The following is a 24,522-nucleotide window of genomic DNA, read 5'->3' on the forward strand; positions in this document are numbered from 1 at the left end:
AAGCCATCTCTCCAGCCCCTATATATGGTTTTAATACCTTCTAAATCCATGTGTTTTTGCTTTTTAATTTTTTTTCTGTCATACAAATAGCTATATAAACATGAAAACCATAAAATGTGAATAAAATTTGAAAAACAGAAGAAGGAAAATGATCAGTTTTTAACCACTATTGTTAAATGCAAGATTTAGACTTTTCCATATGCTGTTATTGTATATAGGTGCCTGGAATACTTACTGAGAAATGATGCAAATCCAGGTATCCGGGACAAACAAGGATACAACGCAGTACATTATTCAGCTGCATATGGCCACCGTCTATGTCTTCAGCTGGTAAGACTCCTGAGTTCTTATGAATGTGTAGTCTAGTCATGTTGCGAAAGTGAGAATAAATGGCTCAGGAAACAGATGTCAGTTTTGCTTTTTGTAATATTTTCAAACTCCATATACTTCTTAAAATTCATACTTGCTTCAACAAGAAATCTCTCATCCCCTTTCCTTGTGAAAAAGAAAGGAGACTATTAAACGTCCAAGCCCAGGGTGGTGATGCACACCTGTAATCCTAGTACTGGAAGGTAAAAACAAGAAAATGGTGAGTTCCAGGCTAGGCTGAACTACACTGTGAGATGCTGTTTTAGAAAAGCAGGGAAAAGGGGAGGGAGATATCACACACACTAGTGCACACATGTAGTCCCAGCTTCTTGGGATGCTGAGGAAGGAGGATGGCTTGAGTCCACATAGTGAGACCCTGTCTCACAAAACAGTGAAGTAAATCTCTGAGGAGTACTTTAATATTCTTGGGTTCATTATGTCTATGTCACTGTATGTCCCTCTCTCCCTCCTCCCTCCTCCTCCTTTCTCCCCCATCCCTCCAACCACTTCTCTTTCCTGTTCTTTTTGGTTTTGTGAAAGGGCCTTGTGTTAGCTCAAGTTCATCTTAAACTCACTGTGTAGCTGAGGATGACCTTGAAATTCTGATCCTACTTTCTCTACCTTCTGAGTGCCGGGATTACAGGCTACAGTCTACGTAGTGCTGGCATCAAACCCAAAGCTTTGTGTGTACTAGGCAAGAACTAAATCCTCACCACCCAAGTCCTCCAAATCATTCCACTTCTATGTCTACTGTGTTTATTTCTGCTTCTTTAAACCAGTGTTTTCCATAAATTTCTAAAAATAAAAGCTGTAACTATATCTTTTGAGAGAAATAAAGACCACTGTGAGAGGAAAATTTTCTCTATATGCTTAGGGAATTCTGGAACTTCAACTATAGTGTCATCCTGTATTGTATATACCATTCAGAACCCTACTTTGCCTAATCAGAAAGAAAAGAACAAGTTAAAAACATTTCTGGGCTGGAGAGATGACTTAGCAGTTAAGTGCTTGCCTATGAAGCCTAAGGACCCAGGTTTGAGGTTCGATTCCCCAGGACCCACGTTAGCCAGATGCACAAGGGGGCGCACGTGTCTCGAGTTCATTTACAGTGGCTGGAGGTCCTGGCGCACTCAAATAAGAATAAACAACAACAACAACAAAAGTTTTGAAAAAATAAATAAAATATATTCCTGTGTAACATGCCTCATATTAAAGGTTCCCTTATATGTACTTGTAAGTTATAGTAAACTCTACTTCTCATTGAGGCAGGTAAATACAAAAGCTAGGGGGAAAAAATTAACACATTTAATATACTATTTAAAGTACTGCTACTTAAGTATCTCATTTTCTTAGGTCACTGTATTCTGTAGAATAAAATCTTAGAACTTCATGCATGGTATAGTAGACAGCTTCAGGTTTGCTGAGATGAACTTCCAAACCAGGCACAGTTATGGAAGAAAGAATATTTATTGAAGCTTACAGAGTCAGGGGAAGTTCCATAATGGCCAAAGGAGCTGGTCTGTTTTCACAGGTCCAAGCAGAGAGAGAGAGAAGCCACAAGCCAAAAGCCACACAGCACATTCAGGAACTCCAGGTGGAACTAGGCACTTTGCCTATCTTTAGATTGGAATTTCAAACCCACCACCACACCTTAAGATCAACCCAGTGACACCTCCTCCAGCCAGGTGGCTGCAGATCCAAACTATAAACTAATAAAACACTGGATTTATTGGGGGCCATCTATTCAAACTGCCACACATATAATCACTTATGTAAAAAGGCTTAATTTTGGCAACAAAGGAAACACAGTTTTCAAACAAAGTTCTATGTAAATAAAGATGTTACACATTATGAACTAATAAATGTGAATACTTCCTAAACTTGTTTGTTTTTGTCTTTAACCTTTGTTTCAGATTGCAAGTGAAACTCCTTTAGATGTTGTAAGTACTAGCTGATTTCCACTACTACTCAAAATAAACTATTTCTTTGCATTCAGTAGAACAGAATGTGTGTATTTTCACATATCCCTCAGAGCAAAGATAGTGACAGAAGTATGTGTAGAGGAGGTGTTTACTTAACGAAAGTTGAAGAACATTTCTTAGTACATAACCTTTGACAGCTCTCAAGTCTGTAGTTCTCAGCGCACTTTTGTGATGATCATATTGTGTGTGCTTGCCGAGTTGTCAACTTACACTCCAAGTGAATTTGAATGAGGGATGGAAGGGCTGACTGCTGTAACAAATCTGAAAGTATCATTCCAACATTTTTAAATGCCTCTTTTTTCTTTTCTTTTCTTCAGTTAATGGAAACCTCGGGGACAGATATGCTGAATGACTCAGACAATAGAGTAACAATAAGCCCTTTACACTTGGCTGTGAGTACTGCCTTCAGAGCCAGCTTGAGGCCTGGTCTGCTAAGAATGTCTAATATCTGTGTTGACTCCAGCTTAAACCCTGAGCATTGGATCCGTGTGGTAGTTATCATGGAATTAAAACTTTTTAAGAACTTTTTTAATTCAGAGCATTCTTTAATGCATTGAACTGTGATTAAGAGCACGTGATTTGGCCAGGTGTGTGGTGGCACACACCTTTATCCCAGTACTTGGGAGGCAGAGGTAGGTAGGAGAATCACTGAGACTACATAGTGAATTCCAGGTCAGCCTAGGCTATAGTGAGACCTTACCTCAAAAAAAAAATTTTTTTTTAAGTACAAATTTTTTTTTTTTGAAAAAAAAGCATATTCTTTGGGATCATAGACTTGTAATCAAAACTTAGTAAGTTCATCTGTTAAATGTCTGCCAGGAAGTAGTCCTTGTGTATTTGTGAAAAGATCACCTATCCTTTGAACTTTTATTATTTACAGAGTATCTGTTCCCTAATAGGGTAGCTTGCTATGTTTTTAAAGGGGACACACACAAAAAAATCTATGGCCAACTTAATGAATTCCCAAAATAGAAGTTTGTATTATCCCAAATGTAGTAATAATGTGTAGATAACTTTGCTTTATATAAAGTACCAAGGAGGAGTGGGGCTAGAGGTGTAGCACAGTGGTAGGAGCTCTTGCCCGGTATGCATAACACCCTAGATTCCATCCCCAGAACCACAAAATAAAGGGAGGGAAGGAGAGAAGAGAAGAAAAGAAACACACTTGGGAACCCAATCTAAATATGTATGTTTCAAAATTTATTTTTTAATTTCTAGGCCTATCACGGTCACCATCAAGCACTGGAAGTGTTGGTACAGTCTTTGTTAGATCTTGACGTAAGAAACAGTAGTGGAAGAACACCCTTAGATCTTGCCGCATTTAAAGGCCATGTTGAATGTGTGGATGTACTTATTAATCAGGGAGCCTCCATATTGGTGAAAGATTACATTTTGAAGAGAACACCTATCCATGCTGCAGGTATGCCAAAGATTACAGTTAATCACTGCTTCCATCATAATACCTTCTTTATACTACTGCTGGCAATGTACTAGATTGGCACAAAATAGTGCAGTAGTCTTTGCTTTCTTTTGGAAGTTATTTTAGATTTACGTGTGATTTCATTTAACAACAGATTATCATTTTTACTTATTTTACCATTGTACTATATTAATCACTTAGAATTTATAGAGCACCCAAACTTGTACAAGAACCCTATGTTGTAATTTTAGTGTGTTGCTGATGTATGAAAAATGAAAGGGTTGGTAACCAAGTTACTTAAATGTGGGAAAAGATTGGTCAATGAGAGTGAGGGGTTATGTCATTGAAATGAGTTGATACCAGCTATGTATCACTAGATGATGAGTTCACAGCAAGAATTACTACAAGGTAGATTATTTTCAATAACTAAGACTGGTATAGTTGAAGAAATCTCAGCCTAGTATTTTTCTTAGTTCAAAGTGGCTTTCTTTATTTTATTAGATTTATTTCACTTAGTCTGTATTTATAGAGTAATAGTATGCATGGTGTTTGTTTAGTGAACTTAAATCCCACAAACATTCATCAGTAGCTACTGTGCTCTTAATATAAATAAGTTTGATTGTTATAATGTTGGGCCAAATTATATCTCCTTGAGCCACCACCACCACCCCATTCATAATTAAAAAACTTGTGAGAGCTGCTAAGTTTAGCAAACAGATTGAGTGGAAGTGGCAGAAGAGATTTTGAGCCATAGGTTTTAATAAGTATTAGAAATTAATATGGCTGTAAAAAAAAATACCATAGAAGGCCTGGGGACATAGTTCAATCATGAAAGTTCATTCCTAGAATGCATGTAACCCTGGGTTTAATCTCCAGCACCCAATAAACCAGGTGTACCTGTGATCCTAGCACTTGAAAATGGAGCTAGAAGGATGTAAAGTTCAAGATCATCCTTGTGTACATAGTGACTTTGAGGCCAGCCTGGGCTAGAGAGCCTGTTATCTTTTAAAAAAAAGAAAAACTGTAGAATATTAGGTACTTAGCTTGTTTTACCTAGTTTTGTCATCTTTTAAAATTAGGAATAAAAAAGGAAACAAAAAAAAGAGAAGAGAATTAGAAATACTGAAAAATCTTTCTTCATCATTTGTAGCTTATATATTTCCTTAAGCTTTAGTCTTTATTATTAATATTGCAGCTCCTGAATTTTGCAGGAATTTAACATACTGTAAGAGCTTTCTATGGCAGGGTGGGGGAGGGGAGTTTATTCATTGTCAGATTTAAAAGTGCCAAGGGGCTGGGGAGATGGCTTAGTGCATACAGTGCTTGCTGCATGAGCGCTAGAACCTGATTTCAGATCCCCAGCACCCACGTCAATGCCAGGTGGGCATAGGGGATCTCTGGGGCATGCTGACTAGCTAGACAGCAAATCTGTGAGGTTCTGGGTTCCAGTGAGAGACCCTGTCTGGTAACTGAAGTGGAAAGTGATAGCAGAAGACACTCAATGTCAACCTCCGGCCTCCACATATATTTCTACACACATCTGTGCACACTGCATGTAACACTCAAAAAAATAGAGAGAAAATTGGGCAGGAAAGATGGCTTAGTGGTTAAGGTATTTGCCTGTGAAGCCTAAGGACCCAGGTTCAATCCTCCCCAGTAGCCACGTAAGCCAGGTGCACAAGGGGCACATGCGTCTGGAGTTTGTTTGCAGTGACTAGAGGTCCTTGGGTACCCATTCTGTTTCTCTCCCTAACCCTGGCATGTCCATTTTCTCTCTTATTTCCCTCTTTCTCTTTCAAAATAAATAAATTGAAAGAAAAATTTTTATCAGCTGATACTAATTTATACATGTGGTTTTCATTCTTGCATACTGAATTCAGTGAAATTGTCCCAGAATTGTATTTTTAAAGATGTGTTCTAAGGTGGACATTGTCTGTTTTATCTTATGTGTAAAATTATTTTTAAATTTTTACTTTACAGCAACAAATGGTCATTCAGAATGCTTACGACTACTAATAGGAAATGCAGAACCACAGAATGCAGTAGATATCCAAGATGGAAATGGACAGTAAGTTTGAATAACTTTTAAGTTACTATTGAAGACAGAATATCACTGTATAATCCCAGATGACCGAAACCCACAATCCTACTACCTTGCCTTCTTTAATGCTTGGATTAAAGACATGCACCACCACACCCAGCTTTTAAATTGCTATTAAAATAGTGTATAATCTACATACTTTGGCCTATATTTGAATAAATCTGTTACAGTTTTTAACTGAGTAAGAACAAACATAGAATTTTAAGTTGAAATACACCTAAAATTACATGACAAAAAGGCATATTTAGGCCTTCCAGCCAACAGGGCGACCGCCTAGCTGCCCTGCAAATCCCAGGGAAAGAAAGAAAGATGCAGATCCTAAGGAGAGAGCCACCCCATCATACCTCAAAAGGGTCCCTGCTGAAACTAAGGAAAACTGGCAAAACAAGCAAGGGTGCTGTTTTCCTGATGAACCGGATACCAGCACAAGGGGGAAGGAGACCAACACAGAGAAAAATCAACGCCTACCAAATCAGAGAGCCAGAGCCCCTGAGGCCCCCAACACCTCATCACTGAAGCAGACCAAAAATGAACCCAACATGGCTCTGGGAGATTTTGCAGAAGAGGGGGTGGAAAGAATGTCAGAGCCACATGTTGGGTCATGATATGCAGAGACATTTATCGTACCAATAACTGGGGGCTAACTCCACAATGCACGACCCATATACCTCAACAAGGAGGTGTCAGTGGGGAGGGGGTAGGTCACGTATGAGCCTAATAATGGTATCAAATAAAATAATTTAAGAAAAACTATGGGGAATTTTTTTTTTAAAGGTATATGTAGAAAATAAGCAGTCACATTATTTATATAGAAATGTGTCACTTACTGTCTCTTGTGATTTGTTGTTTATATAGTGCAGTTTTGTGAGTGAAAGAACTAAAGCCATTTTCTCCTGTTGCTCAGGACACCTCTTATGCTGTCTGTCCTCAATGGGCACACGGACTGTGTGTACTCTCTACTGAACAAAGGAGCAAATGTAGATGCCAAAGATAGGTGGGGAAGGACAGCGTTGCACAGAGGGGTAAGCCAAACTAAGTTAACTCAAGTTGACACATAGTGGCCACTATAATATACTTTTTAACTACATGCAAATTATTCTTACAGGCAGTTACAGGCCATGAAGAATGTGTGGATGCATTACTTCAACACGGTGCTAAGTGCTTACTGCGAGACAGCAGGGGTCGGACACCTATACACTTGTCAGCTGCCTGTGGGCATATCGGAGTTCTTGGAGCCCTTCTGCAGTCAGCAGCATCTATGGATGCAAATCCAGCCATAGCAGACAATCATGGATATACAGCACTTCACTGGGCTTGCTACAATGGTTAAGTATAAGATAGAAACCAAACCTGCATTGAGTGCCTGTTAGGTATTGAGTAGAAACAACTTGCTGTGATGAAGCAATGCATTGTGGTGTTAATGTAGTAGTATATTAATAAGGCAGACTGAAATGTAAGGTTAGTAGGAAACTTAGCAATAATCTACTCTGTAGCAATAATCTATACTAATTTACATAATGAAACATATTGAAGTGGGTTTTTTTTCTCATATCATCTATAGACTTGAACATCTTAAAAGATACATACAGCCGGGCGTGGTGGCGCACGCCTTTAATCCCAGCACTTGGGAGGCAGAGGTAGGAGGATCACCGTGAGTTCAAGGCCACCCTGAGACTACATAGTGAATTCCAGGTCAGCCTGGGCTAGAGTGAGACCCTACCTCGGAAGAAAAAAAAAAAAAAGATACATACAATTTCTTAATTGAAAAGAAAGTTGCAGAACAAAACATCCTATCTACATTGTAAAAAGAAAATATTTAGCTGGGCGTGGTGGCACATGCCTTTAATCACAGCATTCAGGAGGCTGAGGTAGGAGGATTGCTATGAGTTGAGGCCAGCCTGAGACAGTGAATTCGAAGTCAGCCTGGACTAGAGCAAGACCCTATCTTGAGAAACCAAAAAGGAAAAAAAAAGATTATTTGTATGCAGGCAGCTCTCTATGCCTACATATTTTCTGGAACTGTAGAGACTAGTGGTTGTAGTAGAGCAGAGATGAAGATAAGAACTTGGGCTTTTTCCTTTTAGAAGTTCTAATTGACACTTTTGTCATTATCTTCTTGGATTTTAATACCTAGTTCCTATTTACCTATTTAGGTCATGAAACATGTGTAGAACTTCTTTTAGAACAGGAAGTTTTCCAGAAAACAGACGGAAATGCTTTCAGCCCACTGCATTGCGCTGTGTAAGTAAAGCCAGCCAGAGTCAGATTTTGTGTGAAGGTTTTCAGAGACACTTGCTGTGAAAGTGACCACCTGTTTCTTTGTCAGGATCAATGACAATGAAGGTGCTGCTGAGATGCTCATTGACACATTAGGTGCTGGTGTAGTGAATGCTACAGATTCAAAAGGAAGGTAAGTGAGCAGCTGATAGGATATAATAGTGTTCTCAGGAGGAGAATTTATATATATATTTTATGGAGGAGAATTTTTTAAGTAGATATTTTAATTTATTTATTTGAGAGAGAAGCAGGAAGAGAGAAAGTATTGGTACTCCAGGACCTCTTGCCACTGCAAACAAACTCCATAGCCATGTGCCACTTTGTACATCTGTCTTTAGGTGGGTGCTGGGAAATAGAACCTAGGCCATCAGGCTTTGCAAGCGACTTTAACCACTGAGCCATCTCCCCAGCCCAAGAGAAAAGTTTAACTACTAGCCTTACGTTTGGGAGTTGGCACAGAAGCCATAATTAATTGAAAATAGAATTTACAAATGTGAGTTGTTTACATTAGATAAGCCATTTATACTTGTGGTTTTTAACCAATCTGCCTTTCTTTAAAACTGCTTTAAAATGTAAAGATTTCTCTCCTGTTTTAAGAATTACGTTTTTTTATTATTTTTACTTATTTATTTATTTGAAAGAGAGAAAGAGGCAGATAGAGCAAGAATGGGCACATCAGGGCCTCCAACCACTGCAAATGAACTCCAGATGCATGTGCCACCTTGTGCATCTGCCTTTTGTGGGTCCTGGGCAATTGAACCTGGGTCCTTCAACTTTGCAGGCAAGCACCTTAACCCTCTAAGCCATCTCTCCAGCCCAAGAATTACATTTTTTAGACAGAGATTATTGCTAACAAATTAACAGTTTTCTAAATAAGAATAAAGCCTGAAAAAAAAATCTAACAACTATAAGAAGTAGCTTGAGGGTAAGCACTTAGTTCTTTCAAATTTTCTTTCATGATGAAATATTTTAGCAACTTTATAATTGATCCTTACTTTAGTTATATTTGAATTAAGACTTTTTAGATTATGTACACTATAGTTATCTGTGGTAGAAATTAGTAAGGTTCATTGACCTTATTCTTATCTAGATAATGTTTTTATAGCCTAGTATATAAGCCCTTGTAATATGCTTGTCGTAAATGAAGAATAATTTTTCCAGTTGGGACTTAGTCATGCATTTTTGTCTGTCTCACAGAACTCCCCTCCATGCCGCTGCCTTCACAGATCATGTAGAGTGCTTACAGCTGCTACTCAGCCACAATGCTCAAGTCAATTCTGTGGACTCTTCAGGAAAAACACCTCTAATGATGGCCGCAGAAAATGGACAAACAAATACAGTTGGTAAAGAATCCATTCATAAGAGGGCAAGACAGGCCACAAGTGTAAGGCCAGGCTGAGCTATATAGTGTCTCAATTATTTAAAAAAAAAAAGATGCTGGGTGTGGTGGCACATAGCTTTAATTCCAGCACTCAGGAAGCAGAGGTAGGAGGATCACCATGAGTTTGAGGCTACCCTGAGACTACAGTGAATTCCAGGTCAGCCTGGGGCTGGAGTGAGACCCTACCTGGGGGTGGGGGGAGAGATAGATAGAAAAGAAAGTATTTAGATCCAGGCTTAGCATTCCAACTACTCAGGAGACTGAGCCAAGAGAATCACAAACTCAAGGGCAGCTCTGGCCATGTAGTGAGATGACACACCTTAGCTCGTGAAAGAAGAGGAAAGGAACCTGTTTAAAGATTCTGTTCTGTGTGTGCCTTGTTTGTGAATAACTCAGATTCCCAAGCCTCCTCAATGACCACTAATTATCTTACCTCTCCTGTGATTTAAAATCTTTTACCTGTGATTTAAAATCTTTTACGTGATTACAGTTCGCATTGTCATTTGGGGACACCATGTTTTTATTTGCCCGTGCTAATTGAAGAGTGAACTTTATATCAAGGCAGTTTAACCTAATGATTGATTAGTGAACATTGGTCCTCGGTCTACCTAAGTGACTGTGTGCCACAGCTTTTTTCACCTGTGAAATGAGGAAAGTAATATAGCTAACTCTGGGGGATTGCTGTGGGAGCTGAATAAGTTATTGTAATGCCAGAGCACATACAGCAGCTTGGGAAGTTCAGCGAGCATTGCTGCTGTCTGTACTTTATATAACAGCATCAAAGTTCCACGTAATTATGGCAATCTAGTATTGATGTTGCATATTACAGTGTGTTTCTTGCATGTAAGTATTTGCAGGACAGCTCGCTTTTGCTTTATGTCTTCATTTTTCTGCAGTGAGATATTGGTGATCTAAGAGACATATTCATAGACATAAATATTTGCAAGAGGGATGTTTTCTGCTTTGTGTCTTCATTTCTCTGCAGTGAGTTATTGGTAAGCTAAGAGACGTGTTCATAGACATAGGAACTGATGTCCTTTTTCCTCCCAGAGATGCTGGTCAGCAGTGCTAGCGCAGATCTGACTTTACAAGACAGCAGTAAAAACACCGCACTTCACTTGGCTTGTGGCAAGGTATATGCATATTTTAAGGATATCTTTTCCTTGTACATTAGTTTTCCACTGCACTAAAAAGGAACACAGGTGGGGGACCAGACCTCTAATGATTACTTATATCAAGTTTCTTGGTGAGGGGGAGGTGGTTATTGACTTCCTAAGTTTAGAACATGAGCTTAAAATAGTGCCTAAGTTTTTAAGAGTTATTTGTCACAATTTTAGGGTCATGAAAATAGTGCCTTGTTAATATTGGAAAAGATAACAGATAGAAACCTCATCAATGCAACCAACGCAGCCTTGCAAACGTGAGTACTTTGAGTGTATAAGCCTTATGATCTTTATAAAAAATGATAATTAAATATGACCAGTAGAGTAGGCTTCAGTCACAGAACCTGGTCAAAAAAAGAACCAGGATGTTCCCTTCTTTTTTGGCTGGGTGTGGTAGTGCATGCCTTTAATGCCAGCACGCAGGAGGCAGAAGTAGAAGGATCACTGTGAGTTTGAGGCCAGCCTGATAGCACAGAGTAAATTCCTGGACTAGAGTGAGACCCTGTCTCAAAAAAACAAAAAGGAAAGAAAGAAAGAAGAAAGAGCCAGATATGGTGGTATACGCTTTTAATCCCAGTACTCGAGAGAGAGATAGGAGGATTACAGTGAGTTCAAGACTACCCTGAGACTATGTAGTGCATTCCAGGTCAGCCAGAGCTTAGAGCAACACCCTACCTTGAAAAAAAAAAGTAAAAGACAAGTTGTTACAACAAAACTTATTTTAGAAATCGTCACAATTAAAAGCCTCATTACTAAAGAAAGAAAAGGAAAAAAAACGATTGAACTGAAACTTCATTCCAACATTGACAATGAATTTTTCCCATCCTACTTAATGGCATGCGTTCTGAAGGAAAGTGAGTGGTACCATTGTATGTATTTTATGGAAATCAACTGAAAAATGCTACTTGGCAAGAGTAGTAAATGAGGTGAGAAGCTTTGTGTATCAGTGAGCTTCAAGAGGTTTCATAAAGTATCTAGCTCTTAATGTGAGCCTCAAGATTGACAGACACATCTTACCAAATCCATTTGGCAAAGAAAAAACTTAAGCTAGTAGTTCATATTCTGGAGCCATTCAAATCCCTTGAAGGACCAAAAATCAGTCATGGGACTGGTAAACTGTTTCCAAAGATATTAGAATTTCTTCTGCTACAGTTTATGCTTTTTATTATATATTTGTCATCCTTATTCCTTAAAATAGCAACATAAGAATGTAGTTTCTACTGAGCATGGTGGTACACTCCTTTAATCCTAGCACTTAGAAGGCAGAGGTAGAAGGATCACCATGAATTTGAAGCCAGCCTGGCACTACAGAGTTGAGTTCCAGGTCAGCCTGGGCTGGAGTGAAACCCTACCTCAAAAAAAAGTTTCTGGGGCTGGAGAGATGGCTTAGCGGTTAAGCGCTTGCCTGTGAAGCCTAAGGACCCCGGTTCGAGGCTCGGTTCCCCAGGTCCCACGTTAGCCAGATGCACAAGGGGGCGCACGCGTCTGGAGTTCGTTTGCAGTGGCTGGAAGCCCTGGCGTGCCCATTCTCTCTCTCTCCCTCTATCTGTCTTTCTGTGTCTGTCGCTCTCAAATAAATAAATAAAAATTGGCTATCTTTTGAAACATGGAGTCTTGGAAAGAGAGTGCCAATGGGGTTTGGTGGAGGGGGGTTTGCATGACTAAAGCTTACTACAGAGTTCTGTCCCTGCCCCACGTGCATTGCTGTAAGAACTAGGTGTCTCAGGTTGCTATCTCCAGGTCTTCACAGCTAGTTGAATGCTCTTTGACAGGTAGATGTATATGTGTGAATGCACTGCACACGTGTACAACTACAGTTTTCCCTCCCCAGACCTCTGCATGTTGCTGCCCGAAATGGGCTAACAATGGTCGTTCAAGAACTCTTGGGAAAAGGAGCAAGTGTTCTTGCAGTAGATGAAAATGGTAAGTACATTCTTTTTTCTTAACCAGCATCTTATTAGAACGTTTGCTGTTTTGATGGTTCATATTTGAAGTATAGTAAATAAAGTTGAATAATTGTTATTGAGCAAAGAAGAGAGCTGAATTGAAGGATACTTAGGACAAGAGAAACAGGAAAAATCCATCTCCATCCCATTAATGAGCTTCTAAATTCACATGTCCTCTATTACACAGTTTACTATGTGGTCACTACTATTACTTATCCTAGTAGCCAGAAACTTGTAATTAAGCATACATGGGCTTATTCACATGCACAGCCAGCCCTTCCATCCAGCACTAGATCCTGTCCTCATTAGCCTGTCAGAGAATAAATATCACATTACCAGTTACTCCTTCTCAGTATATCACTTGTATTTGTGGTGCTAAGGCCACATCCAGGGCTTTGTATATTGCTGTGCATGTGCTCCATCCTCCATTAACTTAACAGCACCTTAAAAACTCATTTTGGGGGTGAGGCTGAGGAAATGGCTCAATAGTTAAAGGTACTTGCTTGCAAAACCTACTGGCCTGGGTTCAGTTCCTTAGTACCCATGTAGAGCCAGCTGCACAAAGTAGCCCATGTCTGAAGTTCATTTGCAGTAGCTGAAGGCCCTGTCACTGTCTGTTCTCATTCACTCCCTCCCCTCTGTTTTCTTCCTCCCTTTATCCTTTGTCCCTTCCTCCTTCCCTCCCTCCCCTCTCCCTCTCCCTCTCCCTTTCTCCTGCCAATCCTCCAACACTTCCCAAAACATTTACCCTCCTACCAGTAATACTGATCTTAGCTGTCCTTGATTCCTCTCTCATGCCCCATGCATACCTTCAGTGTATGCTGACCTCGCCTGTCCTTGATTGCTCTCCTCTGAATATCACTTTACTCATAGTTTTTCCAGTGACAGGGAAAGCACTCCACTTGAAATTACCTTTCTGCATTCGTTCCCTTTCCTCTCCCTTCTCACTTCACCCTGCCCACCAGCTCCTTCATTGCCAGCATTATGACATTTGTTTTGGCTGTACCTCTGCCTGGAACACTCTGCCACCAAGTTTCTTTGACTAAATCTATCACCTGCTTCAAGTCTCAGCTCAGATTTCATCTTTGTGAACCTTAACCTCACCACCCTTTTAACCTGTGTTTTTGTCGTTAGTCCACATAGCTTATCTTCTAACCAAATGAATATGATTTACTTTGTTTAATCAATAGTGTGTCTGCCCCATTAGAATAAATGTGAGCTAGGGACTGGAGAGAGAGTTTAGTGGCTAAGGTGTTTGCCTGAGAAAAATGTGAGCTTATAAGTACAAAGAAGAGAGTGTGTTTGTCTGTGTCTATGTCTCAAAGCCTCTTTCCACTGCAAACAATGCCAGATGCCCCCACCCATTCATTTTCAGTGTTAGAAGAGATACTGCACACAGTAAGAGCTCCATGGATATTTGGTGCATAGTTAAATGTGCCAGACACTGCTGAATTCTGGGGTTGTGTTGTGGAGTAACACAGTCTACACCCATGACTAGAGGCATGAGCAGAAGCAGACAGACTATCACAGTGCACCTGACATTGTCCAGTTGGAGTAAAGTTGGGATACAATGAAGGCACATCAGAGGATCTTGAACCCTTACGTACAGGATTAGAGAAGGCATTCCAGGACAGTGGGAGTGGAGAGGAAGCTTATAAGCTGGGAGAGGGCCAGCGTTAGTTCACTTAACAAGGGTCTGAGCATTAAAAGCTGGCATTTCTGAAAGGGGATCAGGACTGGAATAGGGATGTGAGAGTTACAGATGTAGATGGTGGCCAGAATTGAGGAAGAGACACTGGGATTGAAAAGTATGTTGTCAGAAAGGTTTGGGACTTGGTGAAGAAGCCATAAGGTTTTGTGTCCCTGCTGGGTTAGCGAGTTTATGTTGATGAAGGTGTCATCCATTGAGCCAAGAACACAGTTCAGTGGAAACTCTTAAGTAAGCAAGTAGATCTATGGATTTGAAGCCTAAAAACAAAATGGAAATTGGACAAAGAGATTTGGGGATCTGTAGCATCGATAGATCTTGAAATCCATAGAGATGGAGATAGCACCTACAGAGACAGAGTCAGACTTAACTAGTTTCAAAAGAGGTTTTCATTAGCAGTAAATGACATTTCTGGAACTATTAACTACTTATACACACCAAATGAGGAGCTAAAAACATTAATGATAAGATTTGTCCACATTATGAGCGACTGAACCAGTTGTACTTACTGATAATGCAGGTCTCTGTTCTGTGTTCAAAATATATATGATATATTCTTTTATGAAATGGACAGAATAATAGTGTCATTAATGGTTACTTAGGTATCTTCTAACATACTTTGTGGTGTTGAATAGTAATTGTGGGGCTGAAGAGATGGAATAGTGGTTAAGGTGCATGCCTGCGAAGCCTAAGGACCCGGGTTCAATTTTCCAGGCCCCATGTAAGCCAAATGCACAAGGTGGCACATGTGTCTGGGGTTCCTTTGCAATGGCTGGAGGCCCTGGCACATCCATTCCCCCCCTCCCCTGTGTGTGTGTGTGTCTGTGTGTCTCAAATAAATAATTAAGAATGGTAGTTGTGGCCCAAATGGGTTTTTAGTAAGCACCATTCTTGTTTTATCACTGCTTGTAGTGGTAGTTGTAAATTTCTCCACTAGAACAGGGGTGGTAACAATGATGCTGGAAGACTACAAACAAAATGAACGGGCCAGTGCATCTTGGGCCTACATTGCTGCTACATTGCATTGATGGCATGAGTTCTGTATAGCTGGGTTTTCTTGGGTACACTGAGCATGTTAGATTTGCAGCGAGTGTCCTCAAAGAGTTTGCTCCTCTCCAGTGTCCTATTAGCTGACCATGCCAACCACACGAGAAGAGTCTGTTGTTAGTTATGTTCTGATTGGAAAACACTAAGAGATGCTTCCGTCCTCCACCTCCACATGTGCAAGGCACCTTGGTTTGTTGAATGGGTCGCCTGCTTCCTGGCAGCAGGAGCAACACAGCCAGCACCGTGAGGTGTGCAAAGGAGCCTTTGAAAGAAACATGGGCAGGGAAACACTCTCCTAGTCATTTTGCATAAAAACAGTTTAATTGAAAACATGCACATCCTTTGGTCACTCCTGCCAATCCTGCAGGGTCATCAGTTAGCTGTACCCTTTGGCCCTTGACAAAATGCCAATTTTGTAAGAAGAAAAAACACTTATTTTTATTGTCAAGGATAATATACCATGAATGAAAATATTTAGAAATGGAAACAGGCCTGAGTTTGAGGCCACCCTGAGACTACATAGCGAGTTCCAGGTCAGCCTAGACTAAAGTGAGACTCTACCTTGAAAACTTAAAAACGTAGAAATGGAAACAACCGCAAGCTCGGTTATCATCACAGCATGAAACACTGTGCAGCAGTGAGAACGAGCCCGCTGTGGTTGCGTGTGACCGTATTAGGTGTTACACATAAATAAGCAAAAGAAGCCAGATGTAAAATAAATATACTCTGTGGCTCAATTTTCTAGGCTAAAAAAATGACTAATCTTGGTGTGCTGGTAATGTTCTCTTCCAGAGCCTGGCCAATGGCTGTATATAAATGCTTGTTTTGTGATAAGTCATTCTGCTAATTAACAGTTTGATTGCATTTCAAATGGATACAAGTAAAACTTGGCACTATACAGCATGTTCTCAGTCTTCTTTCCTACTCCATTCCACATGGGTGGGTTGTATACCAACCACAGTAAAAAGTATTCACAGTAAAAGTGTTCCTCCTTGGCTTGCTATACCGATACTTGATAGATTGATTATAGCGGTGAGGAAGGGGGACCTTATGTCTAAGGTCGATTATCAGAGTATAAAGGAAATGTCCACCTGGGTTTTTCTTCAGTGGAGACACACACACACACCAAGAAAAGTTAATTTGACAATTTTATGTCATTTATTCAATATATAGCTTATGAGTAACAGTACACATTTAGATTACTCAGCTTGTAAGGACTTAATTTAAAGTGCTCTGAATTAACAGTGAATCTCTGCTCACCATTCTAAAGGAAGATTGATTTCTGGTGGGTGGGTGGGTGGGTGGGTTGGTTGGTTTGCTTGTTTGGCGTTTGTTTTCTTACTCTAAAAATGTTCAATGTTTTCTGAGAATTGTGTTGGATATGGATCAGTTGTGATAATTTGGGAAAGAGTTCCTCTGTAGGTAGGCCTCAATTTCCTCTTCTGTTGTCTAATATGAAAGAGCTCCTTCTACCCTAGATTTCTGTGGCTTTTTTTTTCCCAAGGTAGTATCTCTCACACTAGCTCAGCCTGTCCTGGAATTTACTCTGTAGTCTCAGGGTGGCCTTGAACTCACAGCAATTCTCCTACCTCTGCCTCCCGAGTGCTTAAAGGCTTGCACCACCATGCCTGGCTACTTTTTCTGCTTATCAAAAAGTTTGAATCATCCTGGTTCAAGAATTTACTATAAGCTATATATTTATGTGTAAAGTTGAGGTCCTTTGGACTTTCTGCTTTATACTTAGTAGAGTCATGGGATAATAATTTTTACATTTTTATCTTGAATTCTAGGCTATACCCCAGCTCTGGCCTGTGCTCCCAATAAAGATGTGGCTGACTGCCTGGCTCTCATTTTGGCTATCATGATGCCTGTCTCGTCAACTAGTCCTTTATCATCCTTGACATTCAATGCTGTTAGCCGTTATACCAACACCTCAAAAACTGTCAGCTTTGAAGCCTTGCCTATCATGAGGAATGAACCTAGCTCCTATTGCAGCTTCAACAATGTTGGTGGGGAACAAGAGTACTTATACACCGATGTGGATGAGCTCAATGACTCTGATTCGGAGACCTACTAAGAGGTGAAGCCAGAGGCCTGAGGAAGGGGTTCTGTCATGGAAGCATCAAACTGCTTTTCCAGCCTTCAGGGGGAAAGCACTTAATTGTTCACATGCAGATCAACCCTGAGGAAAGACTTCACAGAGAAGGAATGTAAGAAATGTGATGACATTGAGAAGAAGAATCTTAAAGGCAAGTTTTGCAAAAGGAACTCCTAGAATCTTGATAATGACTTGACCAGAGGAAAACACTGATGTCAGATTGCTTTGTGAAATTGTTTAATTCGGCTTTGCAGTGCCAGAAATTGGGACACTGTGCTCCCTAACCTTCTTACACAAGCAACACTATTGTAAAAGAAGAGATAAGGACATGCAGATTTAAATTTTATCAAGAAAATGACAGCTAAATTTAAAGGCAATAAAAATTTGGTACAGTCGGCATTATGTACACACCAAATTGCCAAAGGACCAAATGATTTAAAGATTTTTTTTACTGCAATGCCATTTTGTGGAAACTGGAGTAGGTGAAATGAGACATTACCTAAACCAAACTTCCATGTTTCTGAAAATGAAGCCGAAGTTTAAATGTTGATTTTTTAAAAAAAAAAAAATACAAACATCTGAAAGCCTTCCAATACTGTATTAAACCATGAAAGAAAGCAGATGTATTTTTACATTTTTTTCTTTTACATAAAAATTTTAAAATTCCAGTTTTTATAGTAGAATTGAAAACCAGCTGACTGAGTGCAATATGGGTGAAAATACTGTGAACCAGATATGATGTAGATTGGGGGCAAGGCTTTTGCCCATTATTCAGTAGTTTGGGTTTAAACTTAAACTTTTTATTTAAAAAGGTAAAGAATTTCCTAGGGAAAAAAAATTCATTAAGTCAAAAATAGATGATTTCACCCTATTGCAGCTAACTGGTCCTGGGGAATGGATGGAGTGTCACCTCTGCTTTGGATATGGTACACCTTTGTCACTTAGGGGCCTTTTGTGCCTTCACAGTGGGTGGGGTTGTAGGATTTTTGTTATTTATTTTAAACATTGAGTTTTGAAAAGTAAAGAATCAAAAAAAAAAACCCTTGTTACTTGAAAGTAAACATGATATCAAGTCTTTTGGAAGGACAAAGTAACATACTAAAGGCTTTAGTTCCTATACAGATGTAGGGTAGCATGTACGTAACTTGTTACCACTTGGAGAGAGGTTGCCTGCAAAAGACTACCTTTCCAGTGGTAGAGAGAAAAAGCTGACATTTAGGCTTTTAAATCACATTTTATCTGCTTCTGCTTTCACTGTAACTGTCACTATCCCAATAAAAATTATTTCACATGTGGGGGAGACCTGTAGATCTGGGTAAAGTTCCATGAATCACAACAAAATGATACCCAATTTCATTTTATTCTTTTTGTATTGTGAAACTGGAAAGTTTATGACATTGTAAATTCTCAGCTGGATTTTTCTGAATATAAAGTGTGGAAACACAGAACAGTATTTTGATCTATTTGATAATTTTGTGGGTTTTTTGAAGAATTAATGAGCATGTACATAGAAATAGTGACTGCTTGAATACTGTATTTACTTGCACTCTTTCAGTACATCAAGATTCCTGTATATTTTAGAATATAATAAAACACAGATGTGAGTTGTATTTAATGAATAATGTATTTGTATCTGTGCATATTACCTAAAAAAAAAAATCTATAAAGTTTCTAGGGCATTGACTACTAGATTTTAAGGATTTTTTCTAAAATATTTACAAAAATTATAAATATAATCTCCATCTTTTCTTTATAATATAAAGAAGTCATAATGAACCCTTCCTAATTATTAGTGGTAGGAAGGTAAATATGCATTTTAAAGACAGTAGACTACATTTTCTATTGTACCTTTAAAAAAAAAAAAAACCTCAAGAGCATTCTAAAAGTATACCATATGTGTGCTTTCTCTTTCCTTTTAGGAATTCTCTTCTGAATTCCCTGAGGGAATTTTCTAGAATCTCAGAATTGAAAAGAGACCTGAGGTTCATCCAGTCTAACCTCTTAACAATGCAGGAGCCCCTTCTGCAAGGGCGATCTTTCCACCTTGACTACTTCCAGTGACTCTACCTCACCAAGCAGTCCATTCAGGTGTTGAGCAGCTCTAAGTGTTAGAAAGGTCTTCCTTAGATGGAGCTGAAGCCTCCCTCCCGGTAACTTCTGTCCTTGGCCCAGCTCTGTCCTCCCCCACGACAGTGTTGGAAGGATGAATCTCCCACCCTCTGCTATGTCTTCTCTTTCACAGGCTGCCTGACTCCTTTGCTGAAGTAATTTCCAGATGGACTCATTAGACACCCCATGGAATGAAGTCCAAGGTGTAGCTATAAAGTAACAAACTCATTTTTTTAATTTACCCTCATATATGCCAGAACTTAGATCCTCCATCACTATGTAAAAAATGATGTGACGAGCTAAAAACATGTGGGAAGTGGTTCTTGGCTGTCACCAGCCTACTGGGAAAGCAGTCCCTTTGCCCACAGTAGCTTTGAACAGCCCAGTTCTTTGGTTGGCACTCGATGAGGGGATCCAGAAGTACTGTCCCAGATATTGGTATCTGGTGTTGAACACCACCAGAATTTGGTGCAAGTACAAGGACTTTTGGATGAATGGACACAGTACACAGTGAGTTACTTTATAGTCATACCTACTATGTCAGAAGCATTCAGGCCCTGTTCTGTAGTGTTTATCTTCACATGGAAGGGGGAAAGCCTGATAGCTTTCTTTAACTTGTGCATGAAAGGTGACATCTGAAATATCTGATGTATATCTTAATTATGCCAGCTTTTGCTCAGAAACAACTTTGGAGAAATAGTGGTAATAGCTAATGACCTCCTTTACAAGAGAGTCAACACAGTGCCATTTAGTTCAGGAGATCTCTAAATGTAGCTGTAAATTTGGGGTTTAATTTGGCTTACTACATTGGATCTTTTCAATGAAATAAAGTTTTTTAATGCAACAAATCAAGTGTCTTTCTTTTTTACACATAATTTTTCCCTTAAAATGTCTAGTGTTCAGGTATAACAAGTTTTTAGTCAAGTTTTTGCTGTGCTTTTTGTTTGATTGTTTGTTTATTGTGGGTTTTGTGAGATTGGCCTTGAACTCCTTCCAGATCCTTCTGCCTCAGCCTTCCAAATACCAGGATTACAAGTGTGTGCCACAGCATCTGACTCTAGCTTTCATCTTTAAAAAAAAAAAGAAAGAAAGAAAGAAAGAAATGAGCTGGGCGTGGTGGTGCACGCCTTTAATCCCAGCACTCGGGAGGCAGAGACAGGATCATCACGAGTTCGAGGCCACCCTGAGACAACATAGTGAATTCCAAGGTCAGCCTGAGCTAGGGTGAGACCCTACCTCGAAAAACCAAAACAAAAAAGCTTTTCAATAAAAGCTACTTTAGACTTTAGATGAATTTTTCAAATGTATTGAATGATTTTTTTGGGGGGGGTTCAAGGTAGGGTCTCACTTTAGCTCAGGCTGACCTGGAATTCTTATGTAGTCTCAGGGTGGCCTTGAACTCACAGTGATCCTCCTACCTCTGCCTCTGAGTGTTGGGATTAAAGGCGTGTGCCACCATGCCCAGCTGGATGAATTTTTAAATGTATTGATTCAACAGGTATTTATTGCTTACCTGCTATATCCTTGCATGGGAATAGGAGCACACTGTTAGTTTGGGGAAGGTGTGCATAGACAGTGCTAAAGCAAGTGTGACTGAGGTAACAGTGATCTGGTAAGGAAGGCAGGGAATAAGAAGACTCCACTGGAAGAGATCAGAGCAGGCTTTGTGGAAGAGATGGCACAGAGACCAGACATTGAGGAAGACATGAGATTTAAACAGGTAAGCGGGGGAGGGGAGGGAGACAGAACAAATGACATCCTAGGTTAAAAAAAGCAGAGCTGGCAGGTCCTGAAATGTCTGGAGGAGGGACAGCTTGGGATGGAAAGCCTGTCAACACTCAGCATTCCCAAGCATAGCAAGACCATGGAGACAGAAAACGGCCAATTATGAGCCCATCCAGAGATGAAGTAACAGGCATAAAAACAGGTAAATCACTGCAAAGAGTGGCCAGTGAAGAGTTTCCATAGTTTTTGTACAATCATCTCTGTGCAGGTAGCAATAAAAGAAAAGGTCCATACAGTGCTTACTATGTACCAAGCAGTTTATAAGTGCTTGAAATACTTTTACCTCTTAATCCCTACAACTGTCCTATGAGGTTGGTACTATTAATAGCATTTACCATGAGGAAGGAGAGATGAAATAACTCTCCCAAGGTCATATCAATACAATTTGTGAAACCTGGATTAAAATCCAGGCAGTAATTAACATAGTCTGGGCCGTTACCCCTCCCCCCCTCAAATACGGATTTGTGGTCCTTGTTGAAACTCGTGATTTGAAACCTAGAACAGACTCCTATGAAATTACGCTGTTTCCTTCAGTTTTATTCTCTTAAGCCTCTGTTTTCAGAACATATATCAAAACCTGATCATAACTGAACACATGTTATATGCCAGGCACCTCTGGGGTCTGAACATGGAGTGAGCAGTAGAGGAGGAGGTAATATCACTTGCCTTCATGACACAGTGGGTCCTAGAGGACTGACATTTTACATCCAGTTATGATTGCTATCTTCAGGGCTGTATCTCACTTGCTTAAAATAATTGTCCCCACTCACTCATTCCTTTGCAGGTGGCTGACACAGGCATATCTGCGTGTCCCCGCTTTAAGCCGGGACTTCGGCAGGGCTTTGCCACCTGTCGGGAGTTGGCTTCCGTCTGCTCTGCCCGTGTTCGTACTTGAACGTGAGCTGAAGTACACAGCATGGAAGTTGTCATGGGCATGCTAGGAACAAGGAAGGCAAGCCTGACCACAGCGGCAGGTTTGTGCCACCCCTGTGCGCACCACACCTGCTGCCACTCCAAGTAGGCAGAGCAAACTTGGTCTCCCTGGGGAGGGACAGTATTCTTCACCAATGGGGGAAGGATGGTTTGGGTTCAGTTTCCTTACATAGCTCACATAGCCTTAAAATGATGTGCCGGGTTTATTGCTGTTCCTGTGGCATGCATGGTAGTCCGTATGTCTGCCCCTTCTGTTTGGGGGCTACTTATCCAATCTCTTACATATGCTAGATAAGCACTCTACCACCGAGCTGCATTCCCAACTTTCAGGTTTTGGTTTGGTTTGATTTTTTGAGATAGGGTCTTGCTCTAACCCAGGCTGACCTGGAATTTACTTTGCAGTCTCAGGGTGGCCTCGAACTCACAGTGATCCTCCTACCTCTGCCTCAAGTGCTAGCATTAAAGATGGGCACCACCACACCTGGCAGCTTCTGGTTTGAGACAGGATCTTGCTAAGTTCCCTCACCTGGACTCTCACTTGCAGTCTCCCTGTCTGTACTTTCAGTGCACCATCATCCCAGGTGGGTACCACCACCATGCCCGCTCTTGCTTCCCTGCTGGTGTGGAAAGTTGAGATGTAAAGGAAAAGTATTTTGAGTTGGGAAGCTTGGGGATAGTTGAGAACTGAGTGGCCAATTGTTCACTGTGCTTGTTCCCTTTGGTTGAGAACTGACCTTGCCCCTCCTAGATCTCCAGGAGATTCCACACCTCTCTAATGTCTCAGTGTGACCATGCCTTCCAAGGAAGCTCCTAGTCTAAAGGAAGGTGGTAAGGTTTGTCCAGTGACTACTTTGAAGACAAAGACAAAATGGTAATGTGTGATGCTGTTCATCACTACTACATCTCTCCCTCTCTAGCACTGATAAATGTCTCCATCTCTCCATTTATTTCTTTCTTGTTCTTTCCATATGGTTACCTCACTCTTGAATTTCATCATATTTAGTGGCTCAACAAATTATATCTTGTTTTTGGTTTTTGTTTTGGTTGGTTGGTTTTTTGAGATAGAGTCTCACTCTAGCTCAGGCTGACCTTGAATTCTCTGTGTAGTCTCAGGATGGCTCAAACTCATAGCGATCCTCCTACCTCTGCCTCCCAAGTGCGGGGATTAAAGGTGCACCACCACACCTGGCTTTTTTTTTTTTTTTTTTTTTTTTGCTTTTTTTAAGGTAGGGTGTCACACTAGTCCAGGCTAACCTGGAGCTCCAGGGAATCAGGAAGAGGGAAGATAATTTTCCTGAGCTGGAGAATTCATAGGTAGCTGTGTGTGTAAGCAGAATCCTGCAGACAGCAGCCACATGCATGGCTGTGAGAGTGTTGCCACAGGGAGAGGTGACAGCTTGGGCTCTGGAGCCAGGCCGCCCCTGCAGGAACTCTGGTTTGCCATCTTCTGGCTGGGTGACCTCATAATTATTCCTTGCCTTTGTCATCTTGACTGTGAGACAGTAATAGTATTTCGCACCAGTGGTATTTCTCCATGTTATTGTGAAACAACAGTGTCTCTCCTGGGACTGTGATGGGAATTAAGTGAGAATTCATGGAAAGGGTCTGGCATGTAATATGCATTCAGTAATTGTTTACTGTTCTTATATACTCCATTGGCTTATAGGAAAGATTAAATGAGATGACGAACCATCTAGACCCTAAACTCATCTACTCCGTAGCTGTGTGACCTTTGGACAAGTAATTTAACCCCCTGAACTTAAAGTTTCCATTGTGACATGAAATCATCATTCTGACCCCTGTGTTTAGAGGGCAATAAATAAGATCGTGGTTGTTGTCATCATTTGGGGGTTTCTTGTTTATTTTGTTGGTTGAGGTAGGGCATCACATGATGGAGAACTGCATGCGAAGGACCTCGTGTGCTGCCTGGTCCAGGGAAGCATACCTTGAGATCAGTTTATCAAAGGGTTTTCTGCCATGGCATTCTGCCCCCAATAAAGATATTCTTTTTTTGAAGGGAATCTCGGTAGCCCCAGACCATCAGAGAACAGCTGTGTTAGTGTGGGTGCTCTAAGAAGCATATATCATAGGTTAAGTGAGAAAAGAAATAGGGATGGTGGAGTCAAAGGAGCCTGGGGAACTGTCAGATAACACAAGTCTAACCTCACTGACAGGTAGGTCAGAGGTTGGGTGGGGGCATGCT

At 40.5% G+C, this 24,522-nt stretch overlaps 1 protein-coding gene across 7 annotated transcripts in view; it reads left to right on the plus strand.

Annotated features, from left to right (window-relative positions):
• Ankrd28 (ankyrin repeat domain 28) overlaps positions 1 to 19,367 on the plus strand; it is a 168,740-nt gene extending 149,373 nt beyond the window's left edge. For all 7 annotated transcript variants that reach the window (XM_045135531.1, XM_045135530.1, XM_045135532.1 and 4 more), the window contains 14 exons: positions 219 to 330; positions 2,283 to 2,309; positions 2,669 to 2,743; positions 3,570 to 3,771; positions 5,752 to 5,839; positions 6,777 to 6,894; positions 6,978 to 7,197; positions 8,026 to 8,113; positions 8,199 to 8,282; positions 9,347 to 9,492; positions 10,581 to 10,663; positions 10,868 to 10,950; positions 12,525 to 12,616; positions 17,185 to 19,367. In XM_045135531.1, coding sequence (XP_044991466.1) covers positions 219 to 330; positions 2,283 to 2,309; positions 2,669 to 2,743; positions 3,570 to 3,771; positions 5,752 to 5,839; positions 6,777 to 6,894; positions 6,978 to 7,197; positions 8,026 to 8,113; positions 8,199 to 8,282; positions 9,347 to 9,492; positions 10,581 to 10,663; positions 10,868 to 10,950; positions 12,525 to 12,616; positions 17,185 to 17,471 — 1,705 coding nt within the window. In that variant the 3' untranslated portion in view covers positions 17,472 to 19,367. The remainder of the gene's footprint in view (positions 1 to 218; positions 331 to 2,282; positions 2,310 to 2,668; positions 2,744 to 3,569; positions 3,772 to 5,751; positions 5,840 to 6,776; positions 6,895 to 6,977; positions 7,198 to 8,025; positions 8,114 to 8,198; positions 8,283 to 9,346; positions 9,493 to 10,580; positions 10,664 to 10,867; positions 10,951 to 12,524; positions 12,617 to 17,184) is intronic.
• Positions 19,368 to 24,522: the final 5,155 nt, after the last annotated feature.

Source organism: Jaculus jaculus, chromosome 16 (genome assembly GCF_020740685.1).
Source record: "Jaculus jaculus isolate mJacJac1 chromosome 16, mJacJac1.mat.Y.cur, whole genome shotgun sequence".
Lineage (NCBI taxonomy): Eukaryota > Metazoa > Chordata > Mammalia > Rodentia > Dipodidae > Jaculus > Jaculus jaculus.